We start from the raw sequence: 18,666 nt of genomic DNA, 5'->3' as shown, positions 1-18,666 counted from the left end.
TAACGTATGGTTGTGACCGAATTTTGTCTAAATTCAGTGGGGGTGGGTGTAACAGGGTTAGAAATGTCCCTGTTGAGTGACTTTCTCCCAAAATATTTGTTGTTCATGTTCTTCATGTTTTAATGTTGTGTAATGTGGCGTAATATGGTACTGCAGTTCTGTGGTTACATCCTGGTCTTTGCGCTCTCCAGCTTTAATTTATTTTACCATTGCTGGATGTATGTATTGTGCAGCAAGCTGTCCCTTGTATTTTTATATATTTTTGATAAATAGCTTGTAAAACTCTTATGTATTATAATCGTTGTCCATGTTAGCATGTATTGTGATGGTTTATTTGGACTTCTTTCAAGTAAATATAAATGTATGGACATTTAGCATTTCATCTCATTCACATTGTAACATGTAGCTATATTAAACTGTAGCTTTCGTTATGTCATTGAGAACAATATTATATGTTTATTATTGTATCTCATTGTAAGTTTATTGTGCGTATTGAACATTCATATTGGACTGTACAGCCTTACCTATAAGGTGTGCACCAATGAAATGGAGTATCAGACCACACAGTGACACCTACAGAACACAACTATGTAGAGTTTACACAAATATTAGCATCATAGCTCTTATTGCAGGACTTCATCAAACGCCTCTTATTACAGTCAAAGTCCTGCAATAAGCGCTATGACACTAATATGTGTGTAAACTCTTTGAAATTGTAATCTGTGGGTGTTACTGAGTAGGTTAGTACCCCATTTATGGGTGCACATGTAACGATGGCCAAATGGACTGAGACAGGACACAGGAGGGCTTTATTTCTCACTCTTGATTGCTTTATTTCTGGAGACACAGTTAGGTTGACTGGTGAACGCACAATAGGTTGACTGGTGAGCTAATGTGGCTCATTTCACAGTGGTTTCAGAGTCCTGCAATAAGAGCTATGACACTAATATTTGTATAAACTCAACATAGTTGTCTTCTGTGTGTGTCACTGAGAAGGCTGATACCCCATTTCATTGGTTCACACTCCATAGGTTAGGCTGTACAGTCCAATATGAATGTCCAGAACACAACTATGTACAGTACCAGTCAAAAGTTTGGACACACCTACTCATTCAACGTTTTTTAGTTATTTTTTACTATTTTCTATATTGTAGAATAATAGTGAAGACATCAAAACTAAGAAATAACACATATGGAATCATGTAGTAACCAAAAAAGTTGAACAAATCAAAATATATTTTATATTTGAGATTCTTCAAATAGCCACCCTTTGCCTTGATGACAGCTTTACACACTCTTGGCATTCTCTCAACCAGCTTCACCTGGAGTGCTTTTCCAACAGTCTTGAAGGAGTTCCCACATATGCTAAGCACTTGTTGGCTGCTTTTCCTTCACTCTGCCGTCCGACTCATCCCAAACCATCTCAATTGGGTTGAGGTTGGGGGTTATCTGGTCATCTGATGCAGCACTCCATCACTCTCCTTCTTGGTAAAATAGCCCTTACACAGCCTGGAGGTGTGTTGTGTCATTGTCCTGTTGAAAAACAAATTATAGTCCCACTAAGCCCAAACCAGATGGGATGGCGTATCGCTGCAGAATGCTGTGGTAGCCATGCTGGTTAAGTGTGCCTTGAATTCTAAATAAATCACAGACAGTGTCACCAGCAAAGCACCCCCACACCATAACACCTCCTCCTCCATGCTTTAGGGTGGGAACCACACATGCAGAGATCATCCGTTCACCCACACCGCGTCTCACAAAGACACGCCGGTTGGAACCAAAAATCTCAAATTTAGGCTGCAGATCAAAGGACTTCAAAGTTAAAAGTTCTTGAAATTTTCCGGATTGACTGACCTTCATGTCTTAAAGTAATAATGGACTGTCATTTCTCTTTGCTTATTTGTGCTGTTCTTGCCATAATATGGACTTGGTCTTTTACCAAATAGGGCTATCTTCTATATACCACCCCTACCATGTCACAACACAACTGATTGGCTCAAACACATTAAGAAGGAAAGAAATTCCACAAATTAACTTTTAAGAAGGCACACATGTTAATTGAAATGCATTCCAGGTGACTACCTCATGAAGCTGGTTGAGAGAATGCCAAGAGTGTGCAAAGCTGTCATCAAGGCAAAGGGTGGCTATTTGAAGAATCTCAAATATAAAATATATTTTGATTTGTTTAACACTTTTTTGTTTACTACATGATTCCAAATTTGTTATTTCATAGTTTTGATGTCTTCACTATTATTCTACAATGTAGAAAGTAATAAAAATAAAGAATAACCCTTGAATGAGTAGGTGTGTTCAAACTTTTGACTGGTAGTGTAGATGCTCATACAACAATAGACTGACTGACTGGGGAGGTGATTTCCCACAGTCAAAGTCCTGCAATAAGAGCTATAATGCTAATATTTGTGTAAAATCTACAGAAATGCAATCTGTGGATGTCACTGAGGAGGCTGATACCCAATGTCATGGGTGCACACATAGGTAAGGCTGTACAGTGCATATGTATGCCCCCAATGCAATTATGCAGCCAAATATATCCAGTGGGATTTCAACTGTTTTGTTTGACTGTTTATTGTCAAATTAATTCATTATTGTATTTATTTATAAGCTATGTAACAACATTTCAACCTTGTTTAGCATTATCTAGTCAAAATATGTAATTATTCCACCATTTCTATCCTTTTGGATCAGTATCATTGAGGGACTTTTATTTTGAAGGCAAACCGCAAATTCTACTATTGTGGTTAATCCTTATTGTGGCTAGGTTCACACAGGTGCATTTTCCTTTCCTTTTCGGAGTACAGTGACCATTGAACTCAAAGCTGTCACACAAGAAAGGAACTCCCGCCTCTTACCACAATAAACAGGCTCCTCAGTTGGTCGAAATTCACAGTGGGCTCACGGATCCACTCGTGATCAACATTGTGGGTGTGGATCACAGGCCACGTGTGAATTGGTTGATTTTAGGGTTTGTACCTCAGAAGAAGGTTTTTGGACTTGTACACAATCTTGTTTAAAAAATCTAGTCTTGGTAATACATTAATATCATAATTAATAACAGGACCCTATGAATGAGGTTATTGTTGTTGTTGTTGTATAGGTTTGGGTGGTTGTGAAGTGTCTTCAATAACAGTGTCTTATGTTTAATGTGACATGTTGTTACACATTCCCAACCTTACAACAATACATATACGGATGCACAATGTAAACGGATGCTTAGACAACAGGCTATTATGAAATTATCTGATTAGGATTTAGATAATGACCAAAAAGTCAATATAAGCAGTATGTGCGAAGTATGATTTGACAAATGGATACAATTGAAATTTGGGTACAGGTTTTCTCGGAAACATGGTTATACGGTTCTGTCTCTGATAAAGACATTGAAGTAAATTATTATAATGTATTTAGATGTGACAGATTACAGAAGGGGGGCATATTATGTAAAATATAATTTAATGGCATCCCAATCTTAAAATATTTCCAAGAAATTTGAGCTCACTGGTTGCATATCCATGGGAAGTAGGGGTGCTGAGGGTGCTCCCCACCCCCTGATAAATCAGAATAAATACAAAAAGTGAACATATTATTGTATTTTTGGAATATATTATTATTATTATTATTATTATTATTATTATTAAACATTTGTGCACTGGGCCTTTATTACTCCTGTATGAGCTGATAAAAATAGTTGTCAGCAGGATGGGGAGAAATATTTCTCAGCACCCCCCATGCCCTTCCCCCTTGGCGTTTTTCCTATTTTGTTGCCTTACAACCTGGAATTAAAATGGATTTTTTGGGGGTTTGTATCATTTGATTTACACAACATGCCTACCACTTTGAAGATGCAAAATAATTTTTTTTGTGAAACAAACAAGAAATAAGACAAAAAAAAAAAAAACTTGAGCATGAATAACCCCCAAAGTCAATACTTTGTAGAGTTGCCAAAACCATCGTTTGTTAACAAGAAATTATGTGGTGTGGTTGAAAAACGAGTTTTAATGACTCCAACCTAAGTGTATGTAAACTTCCGACTTCAACTATAAGAGGTCATACAATACGTTTTGTAGTGATTATTATGTTGATGATGTAAAGAATATTTGTGGTGTGTAACGAGGAGCAACCAGACGCTGCACTTGACACATTTATGAAATTGCTTATTCCAGTTACTAATAAGCATGCACCCATTAAGAAAACGACTGTAAAAACGGTTAAATCCCCTTGGATTGATGAGGAATTGACCAATGTTACGGTTGAGAGGGATGAGGCTAAAGGTATGGCAAATAAGTCTGGCAGCACAACTGATTGGCAAACGTACTGCAAATTGACAAATCATGTGACTAAACTAAATACAAATTTTTTTTTTTACTATACTATGAAACAAAAATAAATGATGATAAAATAATAATAGTAAAAAGCTTTGGAGCACCTTAAATTACATTTTGGGAAAAAAGGCTAACTCGGCTCCATCATTCATTGAATCAGATGGCTCATTCACCACAAAACCCACTGATATTGCCAAATACTTTAATGATTCTTTCATTGGCAAAATTAGCAAACTTGGGCATGACATGCCAGCAACAAACGCTGACACTACACATCCAATGATATCTGACCAAATTATGAAAGACAAGCATTGTACTTTTGAATTCCGTAAAATGAGTGTGGAAGAGGTGAAAAAATGATTGGTGTCTATCAACAATGACAAGCCTCCGGGGTCTGACAACCTGGATGGAAAATTACTGAGGATAATAGCGGACGATATTGCCACTCCTATTTGCCATATCTTCAATTTAAGCCTACTAGAAAGTGTGTGCCCTCAGGCCTGGAGGGAAGAAAAAGTAATTCTGCTACCCAAGAATAGTAAAGCCCCCTTTACTGCCTCAAATAGCCGACCAATCAGCCTGTTACCAACCCTTTGTAAACTTTTGAAAAAATTTGTGTTTGACCAGATACAATGCTATTTCACAGTAAACACATTGACAACAGACTTTCAGCATGCTTATAGGGAAGGACATTCAACAAGCACAGCACTTAAACAAATTACTAATGATTGGCTGAGAGAAATTGCTGATAAAAAAGTTTGTGGGGGCTGTTTTGTTAGACTTCAGTGTGGCTTTTGACATTATCGATCAAAGTATGCTGCTGGAAAAACATATGTGTTATGGCTTTACACCCCCTGCTATATTGTGGATAAAGAGTTACCTGTCTGACAGAACACAGAGGGTGTTCTTTAATAGAAGCCTCTCCAACATAATCCAGGTAGAATCAGGACTTAGGAAAATTACAATTGGCTCAGAACAGGGCAGCATGGCTGGCCCTTAAAAGTACACGGGGAGCTAACATTAATGATATGCATGTCAATCTCTCATGGCTCAAAGAGGAAGAGAGATTTACTTAATCACTACTTGTTTTTGTAAGAAGTGTTGACAAGCTGAATGTACCGAGCTGTCTGTTTAAACTACTAGCACATAGCTCGGACACCCATGTATACCCCACAAGACATGCCACCAGAGGTCTCTTCACAATCCCCAAGTCCAGAACAAACTATGGGAGAAGCACAGTACTACATAGAGCCATGGCTACAATGAACTATATTCCACATCAGGTAACTGATGCAAGCAGTAGAATCAGATTTGAAAAGGCAGGTAAAAATACACCTTATAGAACAGCGGGGACTGTGAAGAGACACACACAAAGGTACAGACACGCACCCATACGCAAACCAACGCTACCACACGCACTTTACACACACATTCCAATATTGTTGTATGGTGGTATTATACATTTTGTATTGTAGATATGTATTGGTGTAATAATGTTATATGATGTACTGTTTTATATTTTGTTTTATGTGTAATGTAAGTGCCTTAATGTGTTTGGACCACAGGAAGAGTAGCAGTTGCCTTGTCAGCAGCTAATGGGGATCCCTAATAAATACAAATACAAATGTCTCCTCCATATTTATTCCTCTGGCAGATATACACACCCGTTTTAAACAATTCAGAGTCAAAGACAGATCAAACCCTTGGTTTTCTTCTGAGCTATCTGAGCTAATTCAGATGACAAACCAGGCCTGGACCAAAGCAAGGAAAATTGACTCTGTAGTTGATTGGCAATATTTCAGACAACTGAGAAACAGATGTACTATCTCGATTAAGAAAGCAAAATCAAGCTACTTTTTAGGCTCTATCTCTGACTGCTGGTGATCCTTCAGAATTTTTGAAAACAGTTAATTCACTGTAGTGTACAAATGTGTCTTTCCCTGCCTAAGCAAGTTCTGTCTGGGGCGGCAGGTAGCTTAGTGGTTAAGAGCGTTGTGCCAGTAACCGAAAGGTCGCTGGTTCTAATCCCAGAGCCGACTAGGTGACAAATCTGTCGATGTGCCCTTGAGCAAGGCACTTAACCCTAATTGCTCCTATAAGTCGCTCTGGATAAGAGCGTCTGCTAAATGACTAAAATGTCTGTCTGACTCTGGCATAATTACTGAGAATGGGATAAGTGATGCTTTTAACCAGCATTTTATCTCATCAGGTTTTTTATTTGATATGAACGGTGGTGTAGTCTGCTAAATGGCATATTATATTATTATTATTATAGTTGACCATGGTCAGTCAATTGACTGCTCTTCCCTCTCCCAGCCTCTAACTGACTGACGGTTAAACTGTCAACTTCTAGTGAATCTTTGTTTTCATTTCAACAATTTACTATCTGTGATATGCTAGATGCCTTGCTGAAGATTGATGTAAAACAATCCACTGGGGCTGATATGCTTGATCCATTTTTGCTGCCCCCCTTATTGTGGAATCATTAACCCATATTTTTTACCTGACGATTATATCTGGTACTAACCCTAAGGTTTGGAAGGAAGCCCTTCACAAAGGTGGTGACCCTTGTGACCTAAATAACTATCGCCCTATTTCAAAACTATGTTGCCTAGCTAAAATAGAATCCTTGATTAATTCTCAGCTAAGATCTTTCTTATCTTTGAAATGTATTCTAAATGTACATCAGTTGGGTTTTAGACCAGGTCATAGCACTATCTCTGCTGCATCCCTAGTTATAAATGATGTGGTTAACTGTATGGATAAAGGCAACATTGTGCTGCCCTCTTCATTGACCTGTCAAAGTCTTCTGATACTGTTCACTGCTAATTCAGAGGCTTTCCTCAATTGGCCTAGGCCAGGCTGCATGTAACTGGTTAAAAAATTACTTGACAGATAGAACTCAATGTGTATTTACTGATGGTGTTAAATTAGGTTTTCTCGACATAATGAAAGGTGTCCAGCAGCGGTTGATTCTGGGTCCTGTACTTTTTACATTAACAATATTGAATTGTCTGTAAAAAGTTTCACTTGCATTTGTATGCCGATGATACTGTTGTGTATGCTATTGCCCCCACGGTTGACCAGGCTCTATCTGAACTACAGTATGCCTTCATTGTTTTACAGAACAACTTTATTGACCTGAAATTAGGATTGAATGCAGGTAAAATTAAGTATATGTTGTTCTCTAGAGCACATAAAATTAACGCTGATGATTTAAGCATACAGTGCCTTTGGAAAGTATTTAGACCCCTTTCCACATTTTGTTAGGTTACAGCCTTATTCTAAAATGGATTAAATCGTTTTTCCCCCTCATCAATCTACACACAATACCCCATAATGACAAAGCAAAAACAGGTTTTTAGAAGAAAAAAAATGAAATATCACATTTACATAGGTATTCAGACCCTTTACTCAGTACTTTGTTGAAGCACCTTTGGCAGCGATTACAGACTCGAGTCTTCTTGGGTATGACGCTACAAGCTTGGCACACCTGTATTTGGGGAGTTTCTCCCATTCTTCTCTGCAGATCCTCTCAAGCTCTGTCAGATTGAATGGGGATCATTGCTGCACATCTATTTTCAGGTCTCTCCAGAGATGTTAGATCGGGTTCAAGTCCGGGCTATGGCTGGGCCACTCAAGGACATTCAGAGACTTGTCCCAAAGCCACTACTGCATTGTCTTGGCTGTGTGCTTAGGATCATTGTCCTGTTGGAAGGTGAACCTTCGCCCCAGTCTGAGGTCCTGAGTGCTCTGGAGCAGGTTTTCATCTCTTTACTTTGCTCTGTTCATCTTTGCCTCGATCCTGACTAGTCTCCCAGTCCCTGCCACTGAAAAACATCCCCACAGCATGATGCTGCCACCGCTATGCTTCACCATAAGGATGGTGCCGGGTTTCCTCCAGATGTGACGCTTGGCATTCAGGCCGAAGAGTTCAATCTTGGTTTCATCAGACCAGAGAATCTTGTTTCTCATGGTCTGAGAGTCTTTAGGTGCCTTTTGGCAAACTCTACCATAAAGGCCTGATTGGTGGAGTACTTTTTTTAATACACTTGTAAATATTTCTAAAAACCTGTTTTCGCTTTGTCATTATGGGGTATTGTGTGTAGATTGCTGAGGATTTTTATTTATTTAATACATTTTAGAATAAGGTTGTAATGTAACAAAATGTGGAAATAGTCAAGGGGTCTGAATACTTTGGATGGTGCCCATATTGATCGTGTCACTGCTTACAAATATCTGGGCATCTGGATAGAAGGAAATCTGTCTTTTAAAAACGGATATTGATGAGTTACTGTAGTTAAAAATGGGCTTCTTCTCTAGAAATAGGTCATGCCTCTTACTAAATAGTAGAAATAGCAGATTATTCAGTCAACGTTCCTCCCGATCCTAGACCGTCGACATCATCTATGTGAATGCAGCTGCCACTTAATTAAAGCCATTAGATACTGTTTTTCATCGCGCACTGCGCTATATTACAGGCGACAGGTTTAGTACTCATCTAGCAGAAAGTTGGTTGGCCCTCTTTGATGTCACATAGGTTGATACATTGCTATGTTTTCATTTATAAAGCCATTTTACAAAAACGTACTAAACTTTAGACATGTGAGTTACCACACCCGGTCTCAGGGATGGCTAACTCTAGAAATTCCTTCGGTCTCTACTGAGTTAGGTAAATCACCTTTTAGTTTTTTTGCACCATGTTTGTAGAACACTTGAAATGTGATGTTTTGGTGCCTTTAGGCAATTCAGGACCTTATTACTGATGAATGTTTTCTTTCTTTCTGTTTGCATTTTGTATTTATATTTTGATTTGTGTATTTATATCATTTCTGTAATTCAGTGCTCATCTGTAAAAGAGACCTTGGTCTCAGTATCTCACTGATAAAAAAGGTTAAATAAAAATAAATACATGTGCATTATATAGCACACATAAACATCAGTGGTTCCATCATCCTCCTGAGGTTGTGGGAGGGTGACATAAAGCCAATACACTGCAGTATTCTAACATGGGGACCCAGAGGGTCTGTCTTTGTTATCTCAAATCAAATAAAAGTTTATTGGTCACTTATAGATTTGTAGATGTTATGGCAGGTGCAGCGGAATGCTTGTGTTTCTAGCTCCAACAGTGCAGTAATAATACCTCATATATGCAGTAATAGTACCTTGTCTGCTTGAATCATTCAGGTTTAATATAATGTGTACATGCAAACTGCCAGTGCTTTATTCAATACTTTTCTATGGGACTTTTAAAGTACTGGAGGCCTACTGTAATCTGTTATTTTTGCATCCCTGACCCTGACTTGATATGAGCACTAGAGGGCAGTGTAAAGAAAGTCACGCAGATGTTTTTCTCACGTGGAGGTCCTCTTGATGAAACAGCTTCACTTCCTCGTCGTTGTTGTTTCGATCCGGTTCGATCCTTTTCGCGTGCCATCAGTGGCCCAACGTGCTCCGCAAAAATGGCACTTTATAATTTCAAGAAGATTATGGTGGTTCCTACATCAAAGGTACGTTTTTACACGTTTTACAAGTTGTTGATGTGTCTCTCCAGAAAATAGCGACTCTAAATACTGAAAACATACTGTTTATCGGGTTTGAATTAAATATCTGGAGAGAGACACGTGTTGTGCTTGGGAAGGGAGAGAAAAGCTACGCATGACATTCCTTATTTTTTTGGTCGACAAAATACGTACAAATGCGTGTCTAGTGATGTGAATTGTTTGTTATTGTAAAATACATAGTATTGACAAGGTTTTGGTTTACATTGACCTCGTTCAATGTACTGATTGCCATTCCCTGTTTATTTCACAGGAATTCATTGACATCACTTTATCGAAAACCCAAAGGAAGACTCCGACAGTAGTACACAAACATTATCAAATTCACCGCATCAGGCATTTCTACATGCGCAAGGTGAAATTCACCCAACAGAACTATCATGACCGGCTCTCCCAGATTTTGACAGACTTTCCCAAATTGGACGTAAGTAATGTTATTACTTTGAAAGTCTTGTAATATTCACACACTAACAAGTTCCACTTTGTCCCAATGAATATGATATTATCTTCCACAGGATATCCATCCATTCTATGCTGATTTGATGAATGTCTTGTATGACAAAGACCATTACAAGTTGGCTTTGGGACAGATCAACATCGCAAAGAATTTGATTGACAAGTATGAAGCTTACTTTTTCCACTTTTTGGGGGTTGCTTACACTGATAATGTATGCTGGTCAATTTGGAGCAGTCCCACTCAAATGTGTTCTTGTTAAAGTGTTTCCAAAGACTATGTTCGACTGATGAAGTATGGTGATTCCCTGTACCGCTGTAAACAACTGAAGCGCGCTGCTCTGGGTCGAATGTGCACCATCATGAAGCGACAGAAACAAAGCTTGGAATACCTGGAACAAGGTAATCTTTTAGTTATTTACTTTGTTTGATGAAAGGTGAAGTATGCATGTCTGAAAATGGCTCCGGTGTGCATATGCTAGACGATACTGCAGACATTTGGCTCCAGTTGTCATTGTTGTTATGTTGTTTACATTTTGTTATTGTTGTTTTTACAGTGCGCCAGCATCTTTCCCGTTTACCAACGATAGATCCCAACACTCGGACTCTACTGCTTTGTGGATATCCTAATGTGGGCAAGTCTAGTTTCATCAACAAGGTATTGTTGTTATTCTTTGTCAGTTCAATGGTTGGTAGAACCTTTACAGTGTTAAAATACAATTGTATTGGTCACATGCGCCGAATACAACAGGTGTAGACTTTACAGTGAAATGCTTACTTACGAGCCCATTCCCAACAATGCAGAGTTAAAAAGTAAGACAAATATTTGCTAAATAAAAAAGCTGATAGTAACTCAAAAACAATAACGAGGCTATATACAGTACCAGTACCGAGTCAATGTGCAGGGGTATGCGGTGGTTGAGGTAATACAGTATGTACATGTGGGTAGGGGTAGAAGTGATTAGGCAATCAGGATACATAATAAACAGTAGCAGCAGCATGTGTTTTTGTGTGTTAGAGTGTTATTGTAGTATGTGTGCATAGAGCCAGTGCAAAGCAATTAAGATAAATAATCAAGTGGGTCATTGTAAATAGTCTGGGTAGCCATTCGATTAACTGTTCAGCAGTCTGATGGCTTGGGGGTAGAAGCTGTTCAGGTGCCTTTTGGGCCCAGACTTGCAGCTCCGGTACCGCTTGCCGTGCAGTTGCAGAGAGAACAGTGTATGACTTGGGGGCTGGAGTCTTGGACAATTTTTAGGGCCTTCCCCTGACATCGCCTGTTATAGAGGTCCTGGATGGCAGGGAGTTTGGCCCCAGTGATACCTGTAGCGCCTTGCGGTCGGAATGCCAAGCAGTTGCCATACCAAGCGGTGATGCAGCTGGTCAAGATGCTCTCAATGGTGCAGCTGTATAACTTTTTGAGGATCTGGTGGCCCATGCCAAATCCATTAGTTGTTTGGTGTGTTAAAGTAATGTTTCTGCACTGTTTTAGCAGCCATTGTTAGTGGCATTGCAAAAGGTTTCTTGTCTGCATTGCTGCACGGTGTATCGATCTTAGTCGGGTCGTTGTAAATAATGTTGTCAATGACTTTCCTGTTAAAATAAAGGCAACTAGAAATAAATGTGTTAAGGTTAATTTGAATATCTTGGTGCGTATGCAGAACATGGATAAAAGTCATACAATACATTTTAGTAGTGAGAGAAAAGATGTTGACAACGCTGAACTCTCTTCCCCAGGTCACCAGAGCTGATGTTGAAGTCCAGCCCTACGCCTTCACCACCAAGTCCTTGTTCGTCGGTCACATGGATTACAAATACCTTCGTTGGCAGGTAAGATGGCCTTTATGCGCTTACACGCTCCCCACGCCAGCTATCTCCAGCTGGAATAGATTGGAATAGTTATATATTTGATATTCATACACTTTCCCACCAGATTTGTACTTGGTACGAAACTAGATCACGACACAGATACATCAAGTACCCTTTGTATGTCTGTAACCTCTTTAAGGAATACCTGGGATAGGATAAAGTAATCCTTCTACCCCACCCCCCCAAAAATATTTTTTTTATAGTTGTAAAGTGGTTATCCCACTGGCTATAGGGTGAATGCACCAATTTGTAAGTCGCTCTGGATAAGAGCGTCTGCTAAATGACGTAAATGTAATGAGAAATCATGCACCACGCTGAACGTGTGTTGGATAACCCCTACCACAATATCTGAGACCTTCAATAAAGTACTCTAGATAGTGTTAGTTTCTCTCTCAATCACGAGTTGTAGAATATGATTAACACCTGAACCATTTCATGTGTATAGCTAACTCTATATGTGGCTGTAGGTGGTTGACACCCCAGGGATCTTGGACCACCCTTTGGAGGAGAGGAACACCATTGAGATGCAGGCCATCACAGCCCTGGCCCACCTGCGTTCTGCCGTGCTCTACGTGATGGACGTCTCCGAGCAGTGTGGCCAAACCCTGGAGCAGCAGCTCGAGCTCTTCAACAACATCCGGCCCCTCTTTGCCAACAAGGTCAGAGGTCATGTGTTATGGAGGCACCATTGATTACTTTTAAGACTGCATCACAAATGACACACTATTCCCTTTATAGTGCATTACTTTTGACCAGGGTCTATAGGACTCTGGTCAAAAGTTGTGGATTATATAGGGAATAGGGTGCCTATTCATGTGTTATGGAAGCACCATTGCTGACTTTTTAAATGTAGGGCTAAGGTCGATAGTTTTAAGCTTGTGAGTTACAGTCAACAGTTGTTCAGAAGTCAAAACCTTTCCCTTCTTTTAAAGCACCCTGCTAAAATTGTGGGGGTGGAGCCTCTGGGCTTGGCTCTTGCGGGCATGTGAGCACGGGTACACCAAGGAAGGAGAGAAAAGACACAGGGTCGCAAGTGAGGCTAGGACGGACCGCTTTCTTAATGTCCAGTGTCCTTTGTCTCAAGGCTCTGTGCTACATTATTTCTCTGAAAAGGGCAAGGCATCATTAACCCTTTAGACCCCAGTAGAATTCTAGAATGCTGCTTTTGATTACTGAGAATTTTCAAGTTAAAGCTAATTTTCTCACACATTTCAAACAAACAGACATAGCTCAAGAACAAATGACAATTACAAGTTAACTTAGTTTTAAAGAGCTCTACCTCTTCTTTAATATGACACCACATTCATGTCAATAGGAATAACACTCATTGTGTAAAGACCCACACTATCAAAAAACTAATACACAACACAAAACCCTAGAGTATTTAAATTGTAGTAAATTTGACTAAATTACTCACTCAAAATGTACCAAGTATAATATATTATACTTATAAATATTATTTTCACATAAATAAATTATCCAACATGTGACCAGAGGACAATATTCAGAAAGTATTTCAAAACCCACACAAAGTAGGCTATTTGATTGACAACTAGGTGACCTCTCTCAATAAGATTTAGTACAGACCAGGCCTGACACAACATGTAGAAATAGTAGCCTGCTTTGACAATTCAGTGAATGCAACAAGTATTAGAGACAGATAAAGAGAGAAGATACAAACGCAACAACTGTTCAGAGACAATAAAAGATTTGTAGGACAAATTCATATTTCACAATGTCACTTTAGTGTTTGCATTTAGCCTACAACATGTCATAAAACTTCTGGAAGCACTGCCCCATAGAGCACACAAAGGTGGTTTCTACACGTCTCCCACTCTTTGCCCTGCGTCCACTCCGTATGCACCCAACCTCTCTTGTACCCTTCAAACTTCACCTGCTTTCAAATGAGTTACAACTCGGTCCACACGCCCTGGTGCCACACTCTGGGCTCCCCTCTTCCTGGCACACATACTTCCACCATTTTCTGCCTGAGCGTCCAACATTGTAATAGCTCTTCAGTTGGTCAAGACGGTCAACCCCTAGAGGAGTAACAAATAAGATACAATTGTGGTCAGGAACATCATTTACATTTTAGTCATTTAGCAGACGCTCTTATCCAGAGCGACTTACAGTTAGTGAGGGCATACATTTTCATCATCTCCTCTCTCGCTCTCCCCACTCAACTCTTGCTTTCTTGCCTGACAGACTAACTACAGAGTTCACCAATGTTAGCTGATTAGTTATGAAGCTGGGACAGTTTCCAGATGAATTGCATTGGTAAAAACAGGACAAAACAAGCAACTTGTTAGCTGACTATGGAAACAAATATCCAACTCATCATATGAGCTCCACTGCGCGGACATCTACTACCCCAACGCAACAGCTAAGCTGTCAAAACGAGGCGATGTATATCCTATGAATATCTGCACCTAGCAAACATGACAAACCATAAACTAAGCCCAGCAGATAAACACAAATGACTCTAGCCTTCATTTCGGTGGCTAGTTAGCTGGTTGTCTGTATTGCTAGCTAGGGAAAGTGACAGCCGAGGTTGACGCTTCGTGAGCGCAGCCCAAATTTACCGCTACACACAACTTTTCTTTCCTGACAGACTCCCTGCCTGTGCCATTAAACCCCTACAACTAATCCAGAATGCCGCAGCCCGTCTGGTGTTCAACCTTCCCAAGTTCTCTCACGTCACCCCGCTCCTCCGCACACTCCACTGGCTTCCAGTTGAAGCTCGCATCTGCTACAAGACCATGGTGCTTGCCTACGGAGCTGTGAGGGGAACGGCACCTCCGTACCTTCAGGCTCTGATCAGTCCCTACACCCAAACAAGGGCACTGCGTTCATCCACCTCTGGCCTGCTGGCTCCCCTACCTCTGATGTGCTAGCCGGTACCAACCAAGTTATCATGACATGACAGGATTTGCTAATCTGAGAGCTATTCCCCAAGTTTCACAGCATCAAACATCAACCACACCAAACGTATATATGCTGTTTACTTATTTCACTCACCTCGACATAATCGTTTTTCAAAGTGCAAGGACGGGTCCGAATCCGTATCACCAACCAACATAGATACAGCCTCTTTCACAGTGAAAAGTCGTGTCTGCTTTGGCGCCGTCTATTTGACTAATTAAGTTTATTAAAAAAAAATATATATATATATATATATATATATATATATATAAAAAATTGAAAAGTCAAGTGACAGCGTACCCTGTTTCTGGTTTCACGCATATATGACAATATTATTGTATTTTTCCCTCTAGCCTTTGCTCATTGTGGCAAACAAGTGTGATGTCAAGAAGATCAGTGAACTCCCTGAGGAAGACCAGGTTCGTAGTTTTGTTCATGTTCATTAATATATTCTCTATCTTTACTTTGGCTGTATTTCTTACCCCAGTTTACTTTGTCATTCTCTTCCAAGATGGGACTTGCTAATCAGGGTTTCCTGCTTTGTTTCCTCAGAAAATCTTTGCTGACCTTATTGCAGAGGGCATCCCTGTCATTGAAACCAGCACTTTGACTGAGGAGGGAGTGATGACTGTGAAAACAGAAGTGAGCAGTCTAGTCCACTCTTCTGATTACTAACTATTTGTTAATAACACATTTTTGTATTTTTTTAAAATAAATTTGTTTAAAATAAATCGTACTAATATTTTCTTCAATTTCAGGCCTGTGACAAACTTCTGGCCCATCGTGTCGATGGCAAAATGAAGGGAAAGAAGGTGCATGATGTGCTGAACAGATTGCATTTAGCAGTGCCTGCTAAGAGGGACGAGAAGGTAGACTAAATACTGTACTTCATGTAGAGGTGTACATCTTTCCACACTTAGTAGTTTGCCGAAGTTAAACATGTTTGCAAGTCATAAGCATGATTTGATTGTAATGGTATATACATTTGGATGTGAACAGGTGAAATTGAGTGTGTCCTTTTTTAGAAATGCTTGTACTGTTTTCTCAACACTAGGCAAGACCACCGTTCATTCCAGAGGGAGCTAGGATTGGCAGGAAAACAATGCAGGTGGATGCACCCAAACGCAAAACGGTAGAGCCATACTAATACTAGTAACAGTTGTGGAAGGATGATATTGGAAGAGCCTTGGATGTAGTCTGCGTGGGTTATGTTGTGGTAAACATGCATTGTAAAGAGCTAGCTGTCTTCCTAAGTATTATTTCATGATTACCCATTTCCATCATTGATTTACAGGAGAGAGATCTGGAGGTGGAGATGGGAGATGATTATATCCTGGACCTACAGAGTATGTATTTTGACATGTCATCAACTTTATAAATAGCTTGTCTGAAATGATATTGTGTACATGGTTATCAGCACACTTATTTGGTCCATTTTGATATTTCCTAATTTTTTCAGAATATTGGGATCTGATGAATCAGGATGAGAAATATGATGTGATTCCTGAAATATGGGAGGGTCACAACATTGCAGATTATATCGACCCTGAAATCATGAAGGTGAGTGGGGCGTGAAACCACTGATTTTGGCGACCATAGTTATTGATGACCAGTATGGATAGGATGTAGTGTTCTGCCACTATAGCCGCCAACATTGACTGAAAAAAGATCATTGACTAGAATGGGGATGCCTTTCTAGTGATTCCATGGAACCATAGACTTGAATGGGGATGCCTGTTCTATTCATTCTAATTCTATGGCCACCACCTCTCCTAACATCTCTCTCATGCCCATACAGAACCTGGAGGATCTGGAGAAGGAGGAGGAGCTGAAGGAGAAGGCAGGGGAGTACGAGACTGATGAGGAGAGCGAGGACGAGGAGATGCAGGAGATCCGTCAGCTGGCCAAACAGATCAGAGAGAAGAGGAAGCTGAAGATCGTCTGCTCCAAAGACAAGGATGTGCATGGCCCCAGACTACCCAGAACTGTCAAGAAGGTGACATGGACAACTTGTTTATATGCATATAACTTTTAAAGTTAATCTTGTTTTATTTTCGGCTTTACTAATCACTGGGCCAAAATGTTAAACATTTACAGGTTGAAAGAAAAACCCTAGAGAAAGAAATGGGAGACCTTGGTCTGGACATGACTGGCAAAGATGACGTAAGTTGCTTTTCATTTAGTTCTGTGTATGTCAAGTACAATATCTTAATACAAGCTACAGACTGTATTCTATATTCACACATTGCTGCTCATGTCCTTTCAGAGCCACTATGCAGTGAATGCCCGTAGATCCCGGAGTGTTGGTGTTGCCAAGAAACGTAAGCGTGAGGCGTCTGTAGTTCCCACCTCTCGAACCCGCAGCCAGAGTGCCTCTCGTCCCCCACGCGACCAATCTGGTGTTCGTGATCCTAAGGTATGCGATGTAGGCTACTCTATATTTTCTTGTCATCAGGTGAAATGGTTTGTGTTACAAATATGCACAATGCATATTGGGAAAGTGTTAGTCCCCTGGCTTAAAGAAACATAAGCTTTGGAGATGTTATGAAGATTGTGTTTGTCTGAAGTGGCACCCTATTCCCTATTATTGGCCCTGGTCAAAGTAGTGTCCTATATATGGATAAGAGTTCCATTTGGGATGCAACCTGTGTTTTGCTGAGGATTTACTGAAATTATGATTTTATGATTATAGATGGCGAAACAGGCCAAGAAGTTGATGAAGAACCAACAGAAGGACATGAACCGCCAGGGGAAGAAGGGAGAGGCAGACAGACATGTATTCGACCTCAAGCCAAAACATCTTTTCTCTGGCAAGAGGAAGTCCGGAACCAACGATCACAGATAAAGGCATTGATCGATGCAGTTTACCTTTTTCAGAGTCTAGTCCAGCTTCTGTCTAACTTGTATACCTTTTCTCTGGAGTGAAACTGAACATAATAAATGTTTGCCCTTTCCTGAATTATCATTCACTATGTGGAGGTATTGAGTGACACGGACGTGTCATTCCTGGTTTTGAAAAGCTGCAGCTGTGCAGTGGAGCACAAACATCAAATCTGACGCAAGGTATCAGCAAGCAATGAGATATTGGTGGATTTTAGTGGTAGTTCAACTTCTGTCACTTATATGAACACCCATAGTCACAGCTTCCAATTGCTGTGGCTACCAATTGTTATACAAAGAAGCTCAAATAGTATTCAAGTAAAGTGTACTTGAATTGTAAACTTTCATTGGAACGTCTTGCCTTAACTCCTGAAATTTGATATAAAGTGTATCGCTTTGGTGTGGCTAGAAACAAAGAAAATTACATTTACATCATTTAGCAGACACTCTGGATAAGAGCGTCTGCACCTTAACAGTTAAGTCCTCTCACTAAATGTGGGTTTCTTCTACAGTGTACACTGAAGTGGGGGAACTGATTAAATGCTCAATTGAAATTTGTCTCGGTGGTGCTTTATTAAAATCAAGTGTACTGAATACTTTAATATTGATATTGTCCTGCCTGTTTATTAAATAGTGTGATC

General features: G+C 39.9%; 1 protein-coding gene and 1 non-coding gene across 2 annotated transcripts; both read left to right on the top strand.

Moving 5' to 3' along the window:
- The first annotated feature begins 9,739 nt into the window (after positions 1-9,739).
- LOC121535171 (GTP-binding protein 4) lies at positions 9,740-18,627 on the top strand. The gene is made up of 17 exons (XM_041841957.1): positions 9,740-9,850; positions 10,155-10,325; positions 10,417-10,520; positions 10,620-10,756; positions 10,912-11,012; positions 12,092-12,184; positions 12,691-12,882; positions 15,499-15,564; positions 15,698-15,787; positions 15,904-16,014; positions 16,200-16,277; positions 16,440-16,491; positions 16,605-16,705; positions 16,944-17,141; positions 17,243-17,308; positions 17,412-17,561; positions 17,838-18,627. Exons 1-17 carry the CDS (start codon positions 9,803-9,805, stop codon positions 17,988-17,990), a joined length of 1,911 nt encoding a protein of 636 aa, XP_041697891.1. The 5' UTR covers positions 9,740-9,802; the 3' UTR covers positions 17,991-18,627.
- Positions 13,142-13,323, top strand: LOC121535829. The gene has a single exon (XR_005994798.1). It is a non-coding gene; the product is annotated as a small nucleolar RNA SNORA81 (small nucleolar RNA).
- Positions 18,628-18,666: the final 39 nt, after the last annotated feature.

This window comes from Coregonus clupeaformis, chromosome 21 (assembly GCF_020615455.1).
Source record: "Coregonus clupeaformis isolate EN_2021a chromosome 21, ASM2061545v1, whole genome shotgun sequence".
Taxonomy (NCBI): Eukaryota; Metazoa; Chordata; class Actinopteri; order Salmoniformes; family Salmonidae; genus Coregonus; species Coregonus clupeaformis.
Note: the sequence above shows the minus strand (reverse complement) of the source record. Positions and strands in the feature narration are given on the sequence as shown.